This window comes from Acanthaster planci, linkage group LG04, assembly GCF_054643075.1.
Source record: "Acanthaster planci isolate LZ-2023a linkage group LG04, COTS_SCS, whole genome shotgun sequence".
NCBI classification, from domain to species: domain Eukaryota; kingdom Metazoa; phylum Echinodermata; class Asteroidea; order Valvatida; family Acanthasteridae; genus Acanthaster; species Acanthaster planci.
In genome coordinates this window covers 4,539,894-4,561,223 of record NC_141780.1, presented here as the reverse complement: position 1 = coordinate 4,561,223, position 21,330 = coordinate 4,539,894, and the positions used below count along the sequence as shown (strand labels likewise).

The window sequence follows — 21,330 nt, the reverse complement described above, 5'->3', positions numbered from 1 at the left end:
ACATCATTTGGGGGGGGGGGTTGATGAAATTCTTGAGTACCTTGTGCGGAAACATATCCTACGATATAGATACCTTTTAGAAATTGCCGGACAAAATTTGCGATTGAAGTCATCAATACGGAATTTCCACTTCAACAAGCGCGCCTCATCGCCGCTTTTACTTTCACAACACTAAATTTTGTCTCATTCACATTCTGAAACGACGGGAATGTTGGGGAAAACCATCAGTATGTTTGTAACTCTAGATCAGATGGCCGCTCCAAGTGGAAAGTCCTAACGAATCAAACGGGCCCGTTGCCTGACCAGAGACTGGGGGAGTTCCTCAAACCCAAAAGTGGAACTTTTGGCACTGTGAACACATGTTTATGCAAAGGCCTGTCATGGTGTGCTTTGGGACAAGTTGCATGTTTGTCGCGAACCGAAGGCTGCATGTTTAAGTTAAACTTGTATACTTCAGTTTTCAATATTTACGGCGTGTCGCGAATTGACCAGGTATGACTTTGCTCGTCACCCAGCGGCGACGAGTGAATCATATTAACATTATTATTAAAGAATCTCAGAAAATTCCACAACAAATTTCAGAAGTTCTATAAAATTGATAAATTCTAGTAAATAATTATTACCTCCACTCACCTACCTAACTAAAAATTTGTGAAAAAAAGGAAATTTGGGTGGCACATTTAAAAGAGTTCATTCTGCACTTCGGAAAAAAATCGGAAAATCGGGCCAAAATAAAATTTCATTGGAACTTTGTAGCGGATATATGAAATCGACATTTATGAATCAGAATATTTGGAGTTTGATTAAATTTCACCTTTTGTGAGATTGGAGTTAAAATATTGCTCCATACACAATCGCTGTACAAGCGAAAATTTTAAGTGCTCAGCGTTAGGGTCCGCCCCACTTTGGGGTACGGAATTTCCAAGTGTAACGCCAAGCATGCGCACGAACGAGTACTAGTGTTGTCATTAAACTAAAACTTTCTCAAGTCCTCGAAATTACCCATTTTGGCGGGTAGGATTAGTGTCCTTATTGGGCGGGCCATGTGGCAGTTTGTTCTTTCGTTTTAATAGTTAACCGAATGACCAATGAAATAACGAACAACTTGGAACACAACCGTAACAGATAAAAAACGAACAGACGCGCCACACACACGATTTTTGAGGTGTGAACGGTGCCTACGGTACATTTACAAGTCTATTCGTTCCCTCTGGACTGGTTTCCATCATTTCTAGCACGTGAATAGAGCCAATGTGAACGGTAACCAACGAAAATATGACCGCATTTCGGACGCGCCGCGCGCCAGGAGCGATGCCACGCTGGCCGCGGCGGTGGCTACGCTGAGGGGCACGTCTCAGCGTTTAATCGACTGATTTCATTCTTCAAATGTTGCCGTATAAGCCGCCCGGACTATAAGTCGCAGGGACATTTCCAGCGTGAGAATCAACGTATAAGCCAAGGCTTGTATTCCGAAAACTACGGTATACTTCCTCCATAGGTATATTAAAAATATGTATTTATAAAAAAAAAACCACGACGAGTGGAACTCAGAAGCGGGGGGGGGTTCGTTTGAGCCCCCGAACCCCCCCCCCGCCTACGGGCCTGTCAAAACAGTTCAATTAACTCTTTTGATCAAACTGCTACCACAGCTCCGTGCCAGAAATTGTTTTGAAAACCAGTTAGGCCTATTCCAAGTCGAAATCTTGCCTTTAAATATTGACGTTATTATTCATAACTTACGATATCCCTTTCTACATTTTATTACAGACTTTGAGCTCCAAGCTCCGAAACTCCTAAAGGATTCTTTTAATAGGAAAGTACGGGTCATTCGCCTTTATGAAAGCATAGAGACTGGTTTTGTTTTCCCGGCCGGTAAATTTCCTGAGTCAGAACATTCAAAATCCTGTTACTCAGTCCAACGAATTTCGCAACCTGTCCTTCCTGCTGACAGAGATCTGGCTTCAACTCAGTCCTTTTGTTTTGCCATCCTCCAATTTCCCGAACGTGCTTTCCTGAAGTTTTCCTGAATGTTTGGAGCAGGCGTGAAAGATAGTACAGTGGTAACGCAATCCATGAGAAATTGTGTATTTTGCTTGTTATTTTATATAGCGCCCCCTATATGACTCAATTTGTGCAACACGGAAGCATCCCTCTTGTTACGTTTGTAGAACATGTACAGCCGCGCAAGGACATTTTGCGGGGAAATCCCGACTGTTGCAATGCGACGCCAGGCAGGAATTTCCACAAACCAGTCACAAGCCCCAAATTAGCATACTTGGCCCTGCTTGACGAGGAGGCTGGATGTGCTGTTTTCATTTGTTGTTCCTACATTCCGTCATGGTTCCTGTCTCAAAACCGGTTTACTCTGAAGAATTCAACTGCTACAAGCTTGTAAGTAAAAGAACATTTCACAAATTAGGCCTAGGCCTATTATTACACAATGAATTTCACTTCAATTCACTGCGCTTTATTTCACACACAAAGGTGCATTATATTATTATAGGCCTAACCAATTTTAACACTGATTAAACATGATCACCCTTATGGTGTACATGCAGGCTAGGCCGAGGCCTAAATTGGCCTACCACGAAGTAGGAAATTAATGGAATTAACTTACGATTTGCAGCTTTTCTGTTATATTTTCTGCATTGGGCAAGGGGGAAGCTCTCCATTCAGTTTGTTCATGGAGTCAAGTGTTTCGTTCATTTTTATAGCAATAAGTATAAATTTGAACTCAGGGGGACATAGTGGGAACTATTTTTAACAGTTAAATTTTGATATGTTCAATAAAAAAAGTGTAGTGTTTAGGTACAATAAGTTAGATTTTTTTCCATTGACCACAACAATATTCCTTTCCATTCATTGTTCGTGAACAATTCATAGAGAGTGATTGCATCAAGAAAGCACTTGCCACTGACCAGTCAGAGATAAGAATCAAAACCCAATGATCTCATGCCAACCAAGACATTTGGCCTATCCAAAACTATGGTATAGTTGGGCTGGGCCAACTATAGCACAGAGGTCCAGTGTGCATGTGCCCAGCATGTGCCAAAGTCATGTTGTTTACATTGTCATGTCAAAGATGAAGTGCCATATTTGTGCTACCCGTATTTTTGTGAAAATCCTGGATGTCCACGCTGCCCCATATATGTAGTTGGGGCATAACATCAATTGTTAGACAACGATTAAATCCTGTTCACAGATACATTTTAAATTTCACACTGACTGTTAAGTTGGCACATTATTTGAACCCGAGACACATGAGCATTGCAGCATTGTGCACCTACTGTAGGGTCAAAGACACCATGCAGAAGCATTGCACTAAGCAATATTGGGTTGGGCGCAGTGTAAAATGTGACTACTGTGCAATTTCCTTACAATTCTGGTACAGTTGTTTTCTAAGTTCCTGATCATGGACATTATTCAGTCTGATTGGAGCTCAACTGATCCACAAATTCAAGTTAAGTGGGATTAATAGTTCACTTTGTGTGCAGGAATTACTACAAAAGTATTTTCCAAATTGAAGCTTAAAAATAATATGTACTGCATGCAGGATTGTCGGAAGTGCCAATGCCACTCTTCCTTGTTCTGGATCGGTTTAACCTGTTCCAGATGGGGCCAGATTTTGTTTGTTTAAAAACATAATTGAGAAAGAAATCCACTTTTTTCAGTCAGAACGACCCTAACAAGTGGATTTTCTGATGAGGCATTGAGATTCAGTTCATGTTAGAATTATAGTGATTATAAAAAATAGAAACTTACAATTTTTGCTTCTGAAAATTTCTAATTGACACGACGGCTTAAAAATATGCTGGCATGGACGGAATGTACCTAGCTCTGAGGCCACGTAAAACTTGGTATATATGCATTTAGTTAGGTAGGCACTATGTAAAGTATATTTGCATGTGCGATGTGGAACTAGGTAAAAAAAAAGTACATAGTCTTTGACAAACGTCAAATACTGGAGAATCTAGGTATACTGGAGAATCTATATTCACAAGATAGAATTCAGGCCTAAATCTCCTTCGAAATTTTTTCCTTAAAAAAAATCCTCCAGACATGTCAAACCACAACAAGTTTCCTTTACTGGGGTTTCTATCTCTTTTAGTGGTTTAAAGGCACACAGCATGAGGTCTGACTCTGCCCAAGAAATTAGCAAAGTTGTCCTAAATATGTTTTGAATTGAATCCCAAATAAATTGCATAATATCTCAGTCTGTTGTGATTTGTAATTTGGCATGTTTGGAGGATTTTTTTCTGTTTAAAAGGAAAACATGCCGACGGAGATTTAGGTCTGAATTCTATCTTGTGAATACAAATTCACAATGATAATGTAAGCATGGAACTGGACGACGAATTGTAAAAATTCTAAGTACCCCCCCAAACACTGCACATGTTCAGTTGTGTTTATTTGCAAAGTGTATGCTAGTACAATTGCAAAAATATAACTGGTCCAGTTTGCAGTCAAATATCCACTGCCAAAATAAATGATAGAGTTACTGTAGTTTTTCCTTGTCGGATGTGTTAAGCTTATTCATGGTACATGTGTTACCTATCCTAGTTCAGACCTCAGAAAACACTTCTTTGATGTTATCTTATTTATCTTTGTTTTTCATCTGCAAATGTACGTGTGGCACACCAGTAAATATGCCAAGAAGAAACAGCCCACCAACGCCAACCACTCCCGGCAGCTCCACCAACGGCTCGGAAGCATCTGAGGGAGACTTTGTCATCCTTCCCCGGCCCTCGCTGGACACTGTCAGCAGCACGGCCGGCAGCCACCACCACCACCATCCGGCAGATCTCCAGCTTCGGTCCCAGGTCTCGCCCACGGCTACAGTCAACGGCGGCCCCAACATGGTGACCATGATGCAGTACGACCAGCTGGTGAGCACGGTGCGGGGCATGAAGGAGGAGAACAACATGCTGAGAGGTAGCCCCCGTCGCCTCAAACTCGCTCTCACCGTGAACCCCGGCAACGTTTCCAGCGGACCCTGCTTACTCGGCTAATAATTGAGACTCGTCAGTAAGTGCAGGGGTTTCGGGCTCAAGTTGGTGGAAAGCCCACGCCGTTACCACCGAGCTCAGCTGCCTTGATTTTCTGGTTGTCAGTGGCGCGTAGGTTCACTCGTGCTGCTTTCACGTCAGAAGTTGATTTTCTTCCTGCCGCGTTAGAGTCCATGTTGTGCTTACATGATGATAGTTCTCTTAGTGTCTTATAGCAAACCTCCCCGCCACTGACAACCAGAAAATCAAGGCAGCCGAGCTCGGTGGTAGCGGCGTGTGCTTTCCACCAACTTGAGCCCGAAACCCCTGCACTTACTGGTGAGTCTCAATTAAGTCGAGTTGCATGGTCGCTGGAAACGCTGTCCGCAGTTCACAGTGACAACGTGTGTTGCTGTAGCATCAGTGCAGCAAAAACTTCGTCTAAATTTAAATTAAAATATTACATTTGTGTTTCTTTTAGTTATTCCTATAATCCCGCAAGATTTGGAAATTTTATGTATAATCTATTTTTGGCACAATTTAATAGTTTTATTTTGCATCACATATCGCCAAACCATTACATCATGTTTTTGTAGGCTGTGCCTAATTAACATATTATAAGCCTCTTCCCAGGGCATGTGAACAGCTGTGCATTCATCACACTTTAGATACGAGGATGCATGGAAAACAACGTTTTTCTCAGACACGAGTCAGCAGTGTCTGACAATGGCATACATTTGCCAGTAAAAAGTTTCATTAATCAAGTTATAATTCCAGAGTTTGATTATTATGTGATTCCCAGATAATTCCCACGATTTTTAAGATTCTTAGAGAGCCCTTTATGGTAAGCTTTGTTATATTTTTGACCATAAAAAGTACATGTCAAATTCGTAAACTTCATAAGATTGTTAGCTAAACAAAAATGTGCTCAACGTTATATAGTATACACTCCCACATGCTCGTGTACATGTATTTTCCTATAATTTAGGCCCCTTTTTTCATGACTATGCTAGGATTACAAAGTAATAAGTCTGTTTTATTTATTTCTTATTGCAGATTGTTATCTAACGTCTGTAGTTGTAGCTAACGCCTTAAACGTCTGTAGCTGTAGCTAACATCTAGTGCCCAATTTCGCCTAGTTTTCATCTTGCACTGTTATAGTTGTGTAACACCCAGTCATGCCAGCATGGTCAGTGCACAATGAGGCCTATCATCATGATACATGTGTAACTAGTGAAGTTGCTAATGATATGCATGTGACGGAGTCGTCAGGAAGTATATAGGCCCTCCTATTGTCAGTACGAGTGTACACTTGACAGTTTCTCCACATTCACATAAGTTTGTGAACAGGCGTCTGAATAATAATTATGGGACTAAAAGCTGAAGAATCTGAAGCATTTACTATAAATTGTCAAGAGTAAGCCGAAACTCCTCTTGGAGTCATCATGTGGTTCCTTGAGGCAGTCACAACGTGTTTGCGGTGACCGGAGCCAATCGCGGCAAGACTCAGTCAAACTTTGGGTTTGAGTCTGAGGTAAGCCACGTGCTCCTGTGGAACTTGAACACAGTTCTCATCACAATATGCAAGGAAGGATTCCGAGGACGCCAAACTAGTTGTAAGAGTAGCGTAGAGGTTGGCTCATTCGGAAGAAGGTGTTATCAAAGTTGAGATTCATTTTGAGCCTTGAAACAGGTCAGCCGGAAGTAAATTCAAATAAGCTATTCAGATGCCAGCTATGAACAACAACATGTGTCATCTTTGGTTTTGTGACCTGTTACTACATGGCAAAAGTGTCAGCAATTCAGCAACTTTTTTTCAGTGCTTTCATCAAAAGTAATGATAGCCTGTGCTTTTTTTTAAAAAGTTAATCTTGCTTTCAGAAGGAAGATATGGTTGAAAGATACGTATCAGCGCCACAGTTGTGATGGTTTTTAAAGTCAGTAGTATGTAATCATCATGTGAGCAGTATTGCTAAATAAGAGCTCAAAAGAAAAAGTTGCTAGAAATAACTTTTTTGCTGATTAGAATGTGATGTTTAAATTAATTGATTTCTCAAACTTTTTTACAGTCCAGCTAACCGACATGGTGCATACGATGGAGAACCGTACCAAGGAATTTCTCCAAATGAAAAACAGCAACCGGCAGGTGACAGAACGCTGCAAGGAACTCCGCAAGCTGGCCAACCTGGAGATCACCAGGTTACGCAACCAGGTCCAGAACCTAGAAGATCAACAGCAGGCCGACGACCAGGTATGGGGGGGGGATGGACTGACAAGGTTCCTTGGAAATTCAAAATCCAAACTCAGCGGTCCTGTGTAGCAGATAAACTTTGTGGAAAGATTATGCAGAAATCAGGACATAGTTCCATGGACCAGATGGCGAAAATTTTCGTTCATCAAATTTTTACCAACTGGCAACCTGCAAAAAGCAATATACATTTTTATGAATTGTGGCCGGTACCCTGTTTCCACTTGGCAGATATCTGTGTTAAACCAACTTCTGCACTGGGCAACTCTCTTCAAATTGGCCCCAGAATGCATGCCGACACTTGAGTGTTCATTGAACCCAAATTTGTCATTCATAGTGTCTCCTATTCTCTGACTTTTACAATGGAATAGCTTGCTTCAGGCTGGTTTTTGCCCCCGTTAAGAAAACATTTTGACCCCACGAAACTTTGGGTCTGGATCCACCCTTGCAAGTGTTATTGAAATACCAGTTGTTTGCTGCTTAGAAGGGAGATGTTTATAGCAAGCTCCAAGAACGTGAGTTGTATTTTTTAAATGCCTCATCACCCCACTGCTGTGTAAAGGAAAAGGGGTACTCTAATTTGGCATTTAGTTGGTGTATTGTGCTAATTTTGTCACAGTTTGATGTAAAAATGGCAACGTTTTGCACCCACTTTGACATGCAGGAGAAAAGTGCCCTGAAAGTTCAGAACGAAGAATTGAAAGAGAAGGTTCACCTTTACGAGTCCAAATTACAGCGGCTTGAGGCGGAGTTAAAAGAAAAGAATGAAGAGGTAGGTTTCAACAATTTCAGGGTCAAGAAAGTGCAGCGGATTGTACTTGGTCCCCTTTCTGTACTCAATATTTGAAAATTTTGTCGCAAGGCTGGTTTATCCCACTTACCATAGCACAGAGAAATCCCCTGAAAAGAAACCTTGAGCAACTGCTCAAATATCCTCCAATGGCTAGAAGATTCAGGACTGTTTTGAGGAGTAAATGAAGAAGATGCAGGCTTATGTTGTATACTGTTCTGATTCTTTGTGTTTCAAGGTCATGGTTTTCTTTGAACGGGACAATTCTAAATCAAGCAGCGAGGACATATCGGCACAAATGCCAATCTCCCTACTTTCTCAACTCAAGAAAGACATTAAGGATGTGCAGGGCACGAGAGCGGACATCCAAACCAACTTTGCCACCTTGGAGCAGGTGCTCCAAAAGTCGGCCGCAGAGCTGAGACACTACAAGCAGCAGGCGGACCTCTTAGTGCTCGAGAAGCAGGACCTGTTGGCCCTCAACAATGAGTTGCAGACTAAAGTGTCCATGTACAGCAATGGCGCATCCTGGCAAGGCAGCCGGGGCACGCCGGTGTCAGCTGTGGGATCGGATGTCACGTCAGAGAGCGACACCCTGCAGGGTGCAATGGAGGGCTCCGGCAGCCAGTTCCAACTGCCCCCTCCCCCCTTCAGTCCAGGCCAGGCCTTGCACAAGTCCAGGGTGGCCCTCCAGGACGTCCTGCTTCAGCTGCAGGCTGAGAGGGACAAAGTGGCCAGCCTGATGGAGGACCTGAAGAAGGAACGGATGGATCGGAACAAGAGCGAGACCACGCTGATGGAGCAGCTGCACGCCAGGAGCGGAGAGCACGACATAGCCCTGGAGGAGCTGAAAAAGAAGCACCAGGAGCAGGTGGAAGAGCTAGTGGGGAAGCTAGATGAACTGGCGATAGCCAACCAGGTGCGTGTAACCCGCTGTTTAGTCGGTCAGTTTAGTCAAAACACTCTGTACCTGCTTGGTATTGAACAGGATCACGTTTCAGGACTTCTGACATTTGCTGACCTTTAGGATCTTTTAAATTTTATAAACTCAAAACATAATTTAGAATGTAGAAAACTATTTACCAGTTGAATTTGTCTGAAATGATGGGCATCTACTTGCTGTCTTTCTATATTTATTGGAAATGATCTGACCCAAAGTCAGCTCGATCTTGAACTTCGGACAGGCCTTCCTGTTGCACATTTTCAGAATGAACTTTGCTTTTCTAGCTGAGCTCCCCATGATGATCACACATCAACTGGATTATTAACTTTTTTGGTGCCATTTTCTCCCAAGGAGCCCCACCACAGCATGGAGCTGAAACAGCAAGTCCGAAGTCTGGTGTGCGAGCTCCAGGAACGGGAAAATGTCCTACAGCAGCAGGAGCACTCGGTGAAAGACCTCCGCGCAACGTAAGACCTGCCGATCATCGTTACATTACCTATACAAAAACACCTCATATACCAGGAATGTTACAGCTGTGTAACTTCAACCCATAAATCGTGAGAGAAACTAGGTTTTTTACCTCTACATAGTGTTTGTTGATGTCTGGCCACGTCCCACGACCAATCTTCTTCAAACTTGGTAAACGAGTAAAGACTTTCATTTTGAGTTCATTTGTGAAGTTGCAATTGATTTTGACAAAGGACATTTGACGTTACTGTCATTCTCAGGAGCTTGGGCTCTCTTGCACATAAGCTTGCGTACTGTCAGTGAGAACAGTTAGCACTAGTGGCCAACCTTTCCCAGAAAAATTGACATTTCACGAGAAAAGAATGTCTGATGTGCACTCAATTGATGTCAAAACGACCGCAAGACGTGATCTGTTAAGCACCGACGCATACAGGTACCTGGTACCACACAATATTTGTTACCACACCTCTGTGTAATGTAAGGAAGTCATGCGGAACCATTTTATTCAACCATGAAATGCCTCAAGGTTCAAACACACCCAAGCACACTACCCAGGAAGCAGCCTTAGTCGTCTTTGTACAGACTGATAGTCATTCAGAACCACACGCCTTTAAGCCATTAATCCCTCAGCCTTTATGATGCAACACTTCTTCCACTGTCAAGCAATACTTGTAATGTAGTCATACATCGACACAGCGTGCCTGCCGCCATGGGTAGTCGTTCTTTACCTGAAACACCTATGTGGCCGCACAGCTCTTGCTTTTCAACTACATTTTCATAGTTCATTGTTAAAATGTCTAAAAAGTTGGGCAATTGTACGTGTATGTGATTTTTGTTTGGTTTCTACCCTTTTGGTGATGGACGTACACGGAGCTTAGATGTATATTCAGCAGTGACCTTAACTTACTTTGACATAGAATTCCTGTGTCAAAACTGTCAACATGCCCTAGGGCCTCCCTCTTTTGAAAGGCACTGCACAATTCTTGGTTATTGTTTGTGTTCCTGAGTCATGAACTGTTGTGACACTGATATTGCATCAAGGGAGCGTGAAAGGGGAATCCCCTTGGATAGTACCCGGCCTGTCAGGTAGAAAGTTGTGTTTATTGGTTGTGCATTGGAGTGAAACTGAGAGGTGTACAGACAGTGCTGTGTGGGAGGGTTGTGTTACTACTGTTGTAGAGCTGACCAGTCGGTGTCGCCGATGCTTTAGTTTAATACAAACTTTCCGCCTTTTATCTGCAGTCATCAATGATCAATATGTCTTGAAATAAGTTGTTTAAAGACTTATCTATATTGATCACATGTCTATTTTTCAAACTGTCATTTCAAATTTACATTTTGAAAAATGGACATGAAGTGATTTAGTACTGTTAAAGTGCAGTAATGTAGAGCAAAACTCAGGAGTGAAAGAAAGAAAAATCTATTGATCCAAACTCCTCAAGCTTTATCGTCCAAAAAAACACCATAATGCAAAAATTTAGTGGAGTCTTCTGTGCACTTGAACCAATTGTGACATCAAGGCTAATGTTAAGTAACAGTAGACTTGGCAATACTTCAGTTCATCGACATAACCCAAGTCGGACTCTGGCAACTTGGAGCTGTTAATGATTGTAGAATTCTACGCAGCAAACCGTGACAGTGCGTGACTTATGATAAGAGTCAAGGACATGTGCATGCAAGGTGTAGTTTTACCTCTCAGTCGGTGTCCCGAGCAAAATAGGTTCAGTGTCGTGAGCTTATGAAACTAGAAGCACAATACGAAGACAATGATAACATTTGTTTAAACAGTGCATTACAGGCATTTACACAGTAGTTACATAGTAAAAGTTTATATTATTCACTCAAAGAGATCAAACCTCTTGTGAGAAATTCTGCCAACACTCTGAAAAAGGCTAATGCCATAGTTCACATTGGCAAAAGGCATACCAATGCTACTTAATATGTAGGGGAACGACTTCCATGCATCACTACTTGTATACACTGCACTGCACTTAGAGTTGTTATTGTAAAGACTGTTAGGATCAAAGGGGCATTGCTATAGTACACTGTAACAGGAGAGAAAGTTCGTGACCCCAGGTCATGAGCGACCAATATCAAATTAGCGCGTCGCGCGTGAAGCGTTGTGCATAAAAAGGAGCCTGGATGTTTAGATTGTGTGCCTCGACAGGATTGAAGATTAAGATAAGAAAAGGGCAATGATGGAAGAGTGAGTTAGAGCGCAAGAAGGTTGCACCAACTACTGCCCAAATGATTGGGGGGGCGATAATCACATGTAATCCAACATACTCGACTGGAATCCTAGAGGTCACAGTGACGGTTCACTGAAATAAACCGGTGATTTTGAGCTGTAACTGTGTGTGTGGCCTGTGTCTCGACTCTGGTCATTCTTAATCTTTTACCAGAAGGAGACCCCAACCTGATTCATTCAAATCGAACTTCGCATTTCACTACATGTACATTACCAAGAGAGTCTCTTGATTTTTGCATCAGGATTTTACTGAATTTAAGACTTTTCAAACAATCTCTTTTAAGTCCAGAAAATCCCATGTTTACTGTTAACTAAAAGTTGATGTAGAACATAAGAAACTGGTATTAAAGGGTTCCCTTAGGCAAACACAAATATACACCATAGACCCTATGCTGCTGCAGATGTTTTGGCGGATAGGTCGTTTTTCTCCAATCTTACCCCTGAATTCTACGCAAAGAGTTCATGGATAGTGGAATTGCCATGCTCCACAAACATATCTTTCACAACGAAAATTGGCACAGATTTTAAGAAAGAAATTCAGAACAATGCCTGTTTTGGTGTGTGTTTTGGAAATGTGTAGACATAACAACCATTTCCAGTTTATGTGTATATGACCTTCACTTTTTCACTTATCCCACTGGCATTCCTGGATCTGTTTAATTACAGATCAGTTCATCAGTTCAAGCCACTTGGCTGAATATATTCAGCTGCAATTGTGTGTTTTTTCCTCATCGCCATCAAAATAATAGCATGGTCTGCATCAACAGGTCCCAAGGAATATGTCAATCTCTCTCATTTCTTATGTCAAAGTTAGATTTCAGCTATATATGTTGCTGTTCCTTGAGGCTAGAATTTCACCCTAGCATTGTCTTATCCACTTGCAGTCTGAATCCACAGTCAATGCTTCCTTCTTCTTTCAATGTCTCCAGTAACGAGGCCCTGAAAAGCAAGATAGCATTGTACCACGACGAACTGGAGGAAGTCCGGAAACAAGATTCCCAAATGATTGAAACTTTGCGAGAGGAGCTGAAGAGGCAACAGGATACATACCAGTTGGAGAAACAGCAGAAACTTATTGAAAGGTACATTGGGGTTCCTTGCTTTGATGGAACCCGAGTAAGATTTGTTGGTGAAACCTTCAAGAATTGGCCAGAAATCCCACACTATTCAGTGATTCAATGATCCAGTGGAACTCAAATGATGTGTAAAACAAAGTTTGGATACTAATCCCAGTTAAAAGCAAAGGAACAAAGGCTCTACAATCCATAGAACTCAAAAGTTACATGCCACTTTTGTGTGTAAATCCTGCCAGTGCCAACGAAGGATTTTCCTCAAAATGTGCACAAAAGTTGTCACAACAGTGGCAACCTCTGCATTGTTCATGTAAGCCGAATGCAACTTCAAGTTAAATATAAATATTAGGCAAAGATTTTTTATTTTGATGAGTAAGTAAGGCAAAAGGCTAGGACTGTTACTTTGGAGTTGATTACTTGCTGTACAGCATAGAATTCCTGGCTTTTGACATGCGAAGTATAAAGCAAAAATATTAAGAAATCAAGAGACACGTCATTATGGCGCTTGTTAGCTCAGGGAGGTAGAAACCCAGATATGACATACAAACAAGCCAAGAGGCTTGGAAATCTCTTCAATTTCCATTCGTCCAACTAGAAGGTGATTCAAAGTGGACCCAGCCACTCAATTTCTACTCCCTCATGCTTGACTATCGAGAGCTTCATCTCAGAAGCTGAAGTATTGGGCCGTCACTGGTCTATCCTGTTGTTAACCCGTCCCTCTCAGAATGAACCATGACAAGTTGATGGATGACCACAAACACTTAAGGCAGGAGTACAACCAGTTGTTTGCCGACTACGACAACCTGAACCGTCTGTACGAAGAGCAGAGGAGCCGAAGCACACAGGTAAGTTTCAGAGCAACTTGGCAAAGGCACTGGTTAAAGTAATCTGGTGGCGGTATGTCTGCTCTAGACATTTACTCTAGTTAAGAAATGGTTTCTTAAAAACGCTAGCTCTGTCGTTTCCGTGCATGAGACTTTCTGTTATTGGAAGAAAGTTAAAGTTCAGGAGCTAGATAAAGTGTGTGGAAAGATTAAACACAAGAAGTACTGCGAACCACCATTGCAAAAGGTCGGTTGAGTTTTACAGTAGAAATTGATCCAACACTCCTGTCCAACACCGTAGTCCAGGACTCAGCGTTGTCTTTCAACAAGAATTGGGGACACCAAGCCCAAGCTTTTAGTACATCATCGCTTGTTCGTTTTCATGCCCAGTTGGCGAAGCCGAGAGGCAAACTGTGTGTGTGCGCTAACCTTACATACGTAGTGTGGACTTGTGAACAAAAGTTGTCCACACAGTGCAGGAAGGGAAGACATTCTGTGTGTGGGCAGGTGTTCGTCACATTAAGAGAACAATTTCTTTTGTTTCGCCAATTAGAACTGCGGTTTGGGGACATTTCCATGTCCCCAGAATGTTTTTGGATCCTACAAAATTAGTGTAATGATACTTGCTTGTCCCCACAACTACCAAGCAAGCATACTGTGTCCGTGCGCTAACCTTACATACCTAGTGTGGACTTGTGAACAAAAGATGTCCACACACAATGCAGGAAAGGCAGACGTTCTGCAGACTTACGCATGTCCACAGGACGTTTCCCCTTCTCTGAAAAAGAAGTTTAAAGCTTTTTGGGTAGGGGTCATCTGTCGTAAAAAGAAGAGGAATAGTCAAGGAAACCTCGTACAAAAAGCTAGCTGAAAATTGTGTTCCCAGTTCAAGAAAAATGAGTGTTTTCAATGAGTTTTCTTAACCGCACGAAAAGAATGTCCACACTAGGTATGTAAGGTGTGTGTGTGCATCCATCCGTGTGTCCGCAGTTTTTCCACTGCAACTTGAGGATTTGACGTATAAGGGTTGATCTTCGTGTCTTTTAGAGGCTTATTGATTTTGGACCCATAGGACAAAGGTCAAGGTCATTATGGTAAAAATATTTGCATTTGCTTTCCCACCATGACTTGACTTGGAGTACAACTTCGATCTTGGTATGTGGGCTGGTCTTGGTGTCACAGGCTTGAAGCTTGGCGGAGCATCTGTGCATGTTAACACCATCAGTCCTGTGTCTCCTTTTCTTTTGCCAGGGGGTGAGTGCCGCTGCTGTGCGCGAGCTGGCCGAGCAGCGAGACAACCTGACGGCCCAGCTGATGTCGGCCGAGGAAGCCATCGGGGCCAAGCAGAACCAGCTGGAGAAAGTCCAGAGGGAACTCCAGGAGGCCAAGACGGAGCTGGAGACAGTCCCAGTTCTTCAGGCACAGGTGAGGGCTGGGTGGGAGGGGGAACAAATACCTTCCAGGGTGTGGGAAGGGACAGCCGTAGTGTTCCCCTCGTCAACCAACAAAGGAAATGCTGAACTGTGTGGTCCCCACTTTCATAATTATTCAAAGTTAATGAAAACTTTGGAAGGGCAGGGAAGAGTCTTTTGGTCTATCCGTTATGAGTGGCAATGAAGAAGACAAAGAAAATTGTTGATATTCAAAGGCGGGAAAAAATCCCAGATAAATTGTCCATGTTAGTCTGGGTGGGATTCGATCCCGGGCTGCAGAGGTGGAAGGCGAGGAAAGTGCCACTGTGCTTACCCACCTCACCTGTCTCTCCATCTCACCTGGCACCAGGAGCCTTGAGATGATAAAATAATAACCCATTTCCACAGGGTCAACGCACTAGCTTGGAAGAGGTACGAGTGTAAATCCCTTGGGGATGGGACGGTACTTATTCCCTCCCCCCTCTACGTTTTGACGGGTATTAGGATGAGCTGTATGATCCCCCAACACACATGGCGGGGAATCACAAAGTGTAGATTCATACGTTAATTTCGGATTTCTCGTTAGCCTAAAAATGAAGTAAAATGTAATGAAAACAACAGAGAACAAACAGTATAACTTCAACTTTTACCTTAAACTTTTGTCTTTTTTATGTAAGCTTTAAGTGTGTAAGTAGACATTGGCCTGTGATGTACATTTTTATCATTAACAAAGCTCCAAGTGATTTTCCATGGCTCTGGGTCATTACCCGAACCCCCCCACTTGCCGGCATGGATTTACCTCACCGGGAAGAGGGCATACTTGGTTGATAGAAAATCCTGCATAAGGGGGCTTGGTTTTTACGTATTTTTGTCCAGGCCGAAATCTACAAGAATGACTTTGATGCGGAGAGGGAAGCACGGGAGAAGGCGCACACGGAGCGTGAAGCCCTGATGGACGAGCTGGAAGCCGTGAAAGAGCTTAACCAGCAGATGCAGGACCAGCTGGCAAGCCACGCCCAGACCCAACTGCAGCAGATGCAGCATCGCCACAGCAACACCCTCGGTGGCAGCAGCGGTGGAGGAAGTGGAGGTGGAGTCGGCAGCACACTCTATGAACGTTTCATCTCCCGCCCCCTGAATGCCCTGAGTGGTGCACAGGCCCGGAGAAACGACCAGGGCTATGCTGGTGGCCGGGACTATGGTAGTGGCGGCCCCTACGAGGAGGAGCCCTACGACACCATCCCGGAGATGGACCCAGGGTTGGATGTCGATCAGGCTGGCCGGGGCACAGCAGACCTTGCCAACGCAGGAAGAATGTCTCCAGGAGTGGTAAGTCATGTAAGTCTACTCTAACGTGAACAGGTTGCTTGCACGAGTGGCTTATGGGTAATGCACTCGCCTCTCACCACTTTGGTCCTGGGTCCGACTTGCAAGCCGGGCAATATATAAGCATAATTGTCCGTTGGTTCTCTCCTGGTTCTTGACGCTTTTCCTATTGGTTCTCCCTCTACAAAAATCAACACTTGGGTCCCTAGCTGAGCTCAGTGGTCAAATATGCAATGTCTGACGGCTGCCTGAGGCACCATGGCATGCCATTGGTACAACCATGTCGCAGCTACATCCTTTGAAGTAATAATCTCACAGCAGATTAAAAAGTTATCACACCCATCCGTAAAGACAGAGGTCAAAGAATGATGGACTGGAATGATGAAGTCCGATTCCCATCTGTGACGTTACTTCTTGAATTCTTAAAAATTGGGCCATTGTTTAGAAGATGAGCCCAAGGTCACTAAGTCACAGAGAACTGTGCACCAGTGAAGTAATGTTTTGAATCTATTAAAATGTAAAGGTAAGGTATCCCCTGTAAACACAAAAAATATTAAGCACAGCTACAGTACTTTGAAAAGAGTTGGCAATCACATGTTACATCAGGCTCATTTACTAGACAGTAACCTGTTTAACCCCTTCTAGCCGGGAGACAGCAAACGCCGGGGCTTTGTGTGAGGATTAGTGCATACCCCACATACAGTCTATCCATCATGCACCTGCAGTTTCAATGTGGGCCTGCTGCTGGACAGGGCTTTGCATACTGGGCATACCGCAGCCCAGCAGTCACGGTCAAAAGAATCCCAACGTGAAGGGGTTAACTATCTGTTCATTAATTTATTTCATAAAAAAAATATTGTCACAACTTTTTTTTTTTAAAAAGGCATGATTACACTTGAAGAATAGTTTTAATTGAATTAAGCTTCACTCAGCAGTGGTGTGAGCAAGAAGTTCCACATTTGTATGTTACAGCTAAATGGGAGTTTGATAGGTTTGTGTCATTGGTTGGTCAAGACATCATGGAGTGGAGCTTAATGGAATGGCTCATTCACAAGCTGCCCCCTACTCAGTTTGTGTTTATGTTACACTCACAGAGTCTGGAAAAGGAAACTTCCGCCACATTTCTGATATTTTTAAAAGTCAAATCTTTGTTTTTTTTCTCACCTCAATGCAGGACCAGAGTCATAGTCAGCAGCCCATCACCAACCCCACCTGCCCTAAATGCCAGAACGAGTTCCCGGACATTGACACACTCCAGATTCACATGCTGGACTGCATCAGGTAGAAGACAGGACCCCTCCCCCATCCCTCCTTTTCAGGGCTGAAACTTTCCGGGCCATGTCCGGATCACTCGGCTGCGACTGGTAGAAATACACAGGTCTACAGGAAATGGCTACGGCCACAGGCTTAGTGGCTTCCACAAGGGCGCATGTTACCATTAGCCACAGCCGGGTAATTCGGACTTGGCCAAACTTAATACCGACAGAGAAAGTGGTGTTAGGTGGATGTCGGAGACGGTGCAATGATTTGTATGCAAGATGCTGACCAAGTCTCAAATTGTATTGATCCAAATGTTTTGGAGACTTCACACTATGATGGAATGCCTAACTATTGACTCCTTCGCTGTTACAGATGAGATTAGGGTGGATGAGAAATCCACAAAATCCAGTAAAACAAAGCGAAAGAATTGTAAAAAAGTTAAAAGTTTAGTTTTTGAGTAAAAAGTGTGATTTTTTTTACTGTTGATGATATATATGGACTTCTGGGTTTAGGTTTTTTGTTTAGAGTACATAGCAAAATGTTCAAAACTCTAAAGAATCCAGCATTTTTGAGCTAAATCCAGAAAAAAACTTTTGAAATCGTATGCCTGGCCGTCTTATCACTAATCAGAGCCTCATGGTGAAAATGTCTCTATATCAATGTCAGATATTTTCAATACTTTCTTCAAGACCAAGAATGCTGTATTATTTTTTCAAATAAGCAAGGTTTGTTTTTATCACTGCAGGAATCTTAACATTTAATAAACAAGAAAACCATCAATTATTTGCAGTTTTACAGGAAATTCTATATCGTCCTTACTAGATTTTAGTGGATCATTCTGTTGGTTTGAATTCACTAACTACTAAGCTTACTAGCACATAATGCCGTAGGAACTCATGACATGTTCTGCCAAAACGGTGCAAGTACATTTAATGCAGTGAGGATTGTCATGTAGGATGCATGCAGTGCCCACCATGGAAGTTTCATCCCAAAAGTCTTCAAATGCAAATCAAGAAGGCGAAATTTGATATGCCAATCGATCGAATTCACCCTCGGACAAGCAACATTTCACTGGGTTTAATTCAGTATGTTAAACTGTACAGTGAGGCCGTATTTTCTTGGATCGTTAAATGTACCAATTTGTTCAGTGTCGTGCATGTGCATGAGTGTTGAGACTGTATTTCTTGTAACTAAGCACCTTTGTGGACTGGTTAAACTGTGGATTTTGTTCAAAGTTTGAGCAACAAATGCGTGTTCTTTTATTGCAGCAACATGGCCATGTTCACATAGGCAATTAGACAGGCACATAATATCTGTTGTAAATTTATATGTACATACATCAGTAAAATTGACAAGGAAATGACCAGAAGGAACTGTTATATTTTACACCAATAAGTACTTTCTTTTACATTTAAGTTATATTTTCCCAATTTGCAAACCAGATAATCCTTGATATTTACTCAATAGTTCATTTATTTTTCTTGGAGGATGACATTGTACAGAAAAGGTATATGTGAAAACCAAAAAACAATTACATGTTATCTGAAAGGAATGTGTTTATGGAACATTGTATTCTCCTTGATAAGGCATCCATGTCCACGTTTATACTCTATGGTAAGGTGTACTTCGTCCTATCACACGCATTTGAATAAATGTACGAGCAATCTTTGTGACCGACTCGTTACTTCTTCAAATATTCTGGCAGGTAGTGTTACTATCAAATACTACCTTTAATCAATGTTCTTTGACTTTGATGGATGTTGTGGGGTTTTCTCTGGAGTGGAACTGGGGGTAAACAAGTATACATCTGATAGAGTTGATGACTCTGCAACATACCGTCACCTTTAGAGATCAGCATTCTGATGTCTCGTATTGGGACCTGTAAATACCTGAAGACGCAACTGTCAGCTGTCTTCAGTTTCTAAGTAGTACTAAGTTTAATAGTTACCAGAGGAGCACTGTAATTAAGGCAATAGATGAAGTGATACCATATATATAACATTATATTGGGATTGTGTTCAAGTTGTATTTGGTCTTCATTGAAGGGTTAAATAGATTGTCCTTGCCAATTTTAGCACATACCCGTTCACGTTAAAAAAAAATGTTTAATGTCATTAGGGTGCATTTAGATTGAACAGAAGCAGGGTTGTGGTTCTGACATGAAGACCTGTGCTTCCCTGTGCACGTGTTCACAAAATTCACTTTTCTGGTTTTCTTTTTTGGGGAATATCCATTTTTAATATGAAAGCTTGAATCAGGAAGAACATACAACAGACACATATTTGAATGAAAGCAACAATTTTCCACCAGTTGCTTGAATTCTCGACTAAACTCTTTCCAAAGCTTCTGACACATTTGAAATTGACATATTGAGAGACTGACCGTGTAAGGGAGCATTCAATTCAAAACAAATTTTCAGGAATCCAACATTATATTTGAATTATTTTTCAAAGTGAAATTGGCTTGGAAAACTTGTAACACGACCGGTCAGGATTTTTTGTAATGTACTACGTACTTGTATATTGAAGTGTTTGATATTTTGTTGGCGACTCAAGGCAACAACTGTGAAATAAAGAGCCTCGTGGCAATCACTGTGTAGAAAAGCTGTGCAAATATTCAAATAAAAGCTTGCTACACTCAAGAGGACAATGTGGTATTACAATCTCAGTTGCCCCCCCCAAAAAATGTAGAAACTTGAAAGCTTATTGAGACAGCTGGAAATGTACTTGGACACTGTATAAATGTTCCGTTCCATTTTCTAAAGATAATTGATGGTAACTTGAGTTAGTGATCATTCACTTTGGGGGGTTTTCACTTGATCATACAAAATTTACATGTACTTCAGAGAATCACAGTCTGCATTTGCTTGACCTGTGAACAATGACGAATGACTATCAATTTTATGTTTTCCACACTCATTAAAAATTTGAAAAAAAAAAAAAAAGATTGTCCGTTAATTGCCATGGTTGCATGCAATCTGATGTGAAAGCTGTCGGTGCAAATGAGTAATTTCCTTTTTCTTAACAACTTGGCACAACGGCATTTAAATTGATACAGATGTGTTTTGGTTGTCTGCAATAAATGGGCCAATGATACTGAACACAATAGGGCCTTGCTCCTTTGGGTGCCATTTGAACCAGTTCTGATCAGTTAATGATTGTGTACAATTTAGTATTTTGTCTATGTTTTAAAAATCTTTAGGCTCCATTGGAAAAGCACTTTTGTTGAAAACTTAAGATGGTTGATAATCTCGCTCAAAATTGGCACAAGCAATGAATCCACTGCACTTCTGCTGTAAAAGACTCAATAAAGCAAACATTGCCATGCCATCAATCAGTTTGGGGGTTTATTTCTTTTGCTTTTCTTCTTTCTCCCTCCCCCCCCGATTCATTTTGACTGGCTGTGGGAGACGTTTGAGTACTGGCAGTGAAAGCAAGGATGCGTTGTCAAGGTAATGCCTAGCCGTTTCTAGAGAAGAGTTGGACGTAATTAATATTTTCAATCATAGGTCCAGGAGCCGACTTGATTTAGCGCAAAGGGAATCCTGGGACTGAAGACGGGAGAAAATGTTACAGTTGCTTAGAGTCATGAGTTTTAAGTCCTTCAGAATGACCAACTTTTCTCCTTCCATGGGGCTGCAGGCAGACATGTTCGAAAGCAAACTGATAAATGTTTTAATTGTGACTGTTTTAAAAGAAGTCGAATGATTCATTTCTGATCATGTGGTTAATATGGAACCAACAAAATGAGTAG

At 42.1% G+C, this 21,330-nt stretch overlaps 1 protein-coding gene across 3 annotated transcripts; it reads left to right on the top strand.

The window, feature by feature from the left end:
• The first annotated feature begins 1,317 nt into the window (after nt 1–1,317).
• LOC110974154 (optineurin-like) lies at nt 1,318–20,910 on the top strand. 3 transcript variants are annotated; one of them, XM_087135765.1, is made up of 12 exons: nt 1,318–1,498; nt 2,169–2,391; nt 4,642–4,932; nt 7,055–7,236; nt 7,898–8,005; nt 8,262–8,942; nt 9,318–9,433; nt 12,612–12,764; nt 13,480–13,600; nt 14,831–15,004; nt 15,868–16,329; nt 17,492–20,910. In XM_087135765.1, the coding sequence occupies exons 3-12, from the start codon at nt 4,647–4,649 to the stop codon at nt 17,600–17,602; spliced, it is 2,394 nt and encodes a 797-aa protein (XP_086991891.1). In that variant the 5' UTR covers nt 1,318–1,498; nt 2,169–2,391; nt 4,642–4,646; the 3' UTR covers nt 17,603–20,910. The 3 variants fall into 3 exon arrangements, with proteins under 3 accessions (XP_086991891.1, XP_022081251.2, XP_086991892.1); XM_022225559.2 differs by lacking the exon at nt 1,318–1,498 and having other exon boundaries at nt 15,868–16,320; XM_087135766.1 differs by lacking the exons at nt 1,318–1,498; nt 2,169–2,391; nt 4,642–4,932 and adding an exon at nt 5,324–6,174.
• Nucleotides 20,911–21,330: the final 420 nt, after the last annotated feature.

What these genes read in the sequence shown, in the direction of transcription:
- LOC110974154 (XM_087135765.1), top strand. Translation starts at nt 4,647, where the DNA reads ATGCCAAGAAGAAACAGCCCACCAACGCCAACCACTCCCGGCAGCTCC. An exon ending in GGAGAACAACATGCTGAGAG is followed by an intron (nt 4,933 to 7,054) that starts GTAGCCCCCGTC and finishes ACTTTTTTACAG; the next exon opens with TCCAGCTAACCGACATGGTG. An exon ending in AGAGGAGCCGAAGCACACAG is followed by an intron (nt 13,601 to 14,830) that starts GTAAGTTTCAGA and finishes TTCTTTTGCCAG; the next exon opens with GGGGTGAGTGCCGCTGCTGT.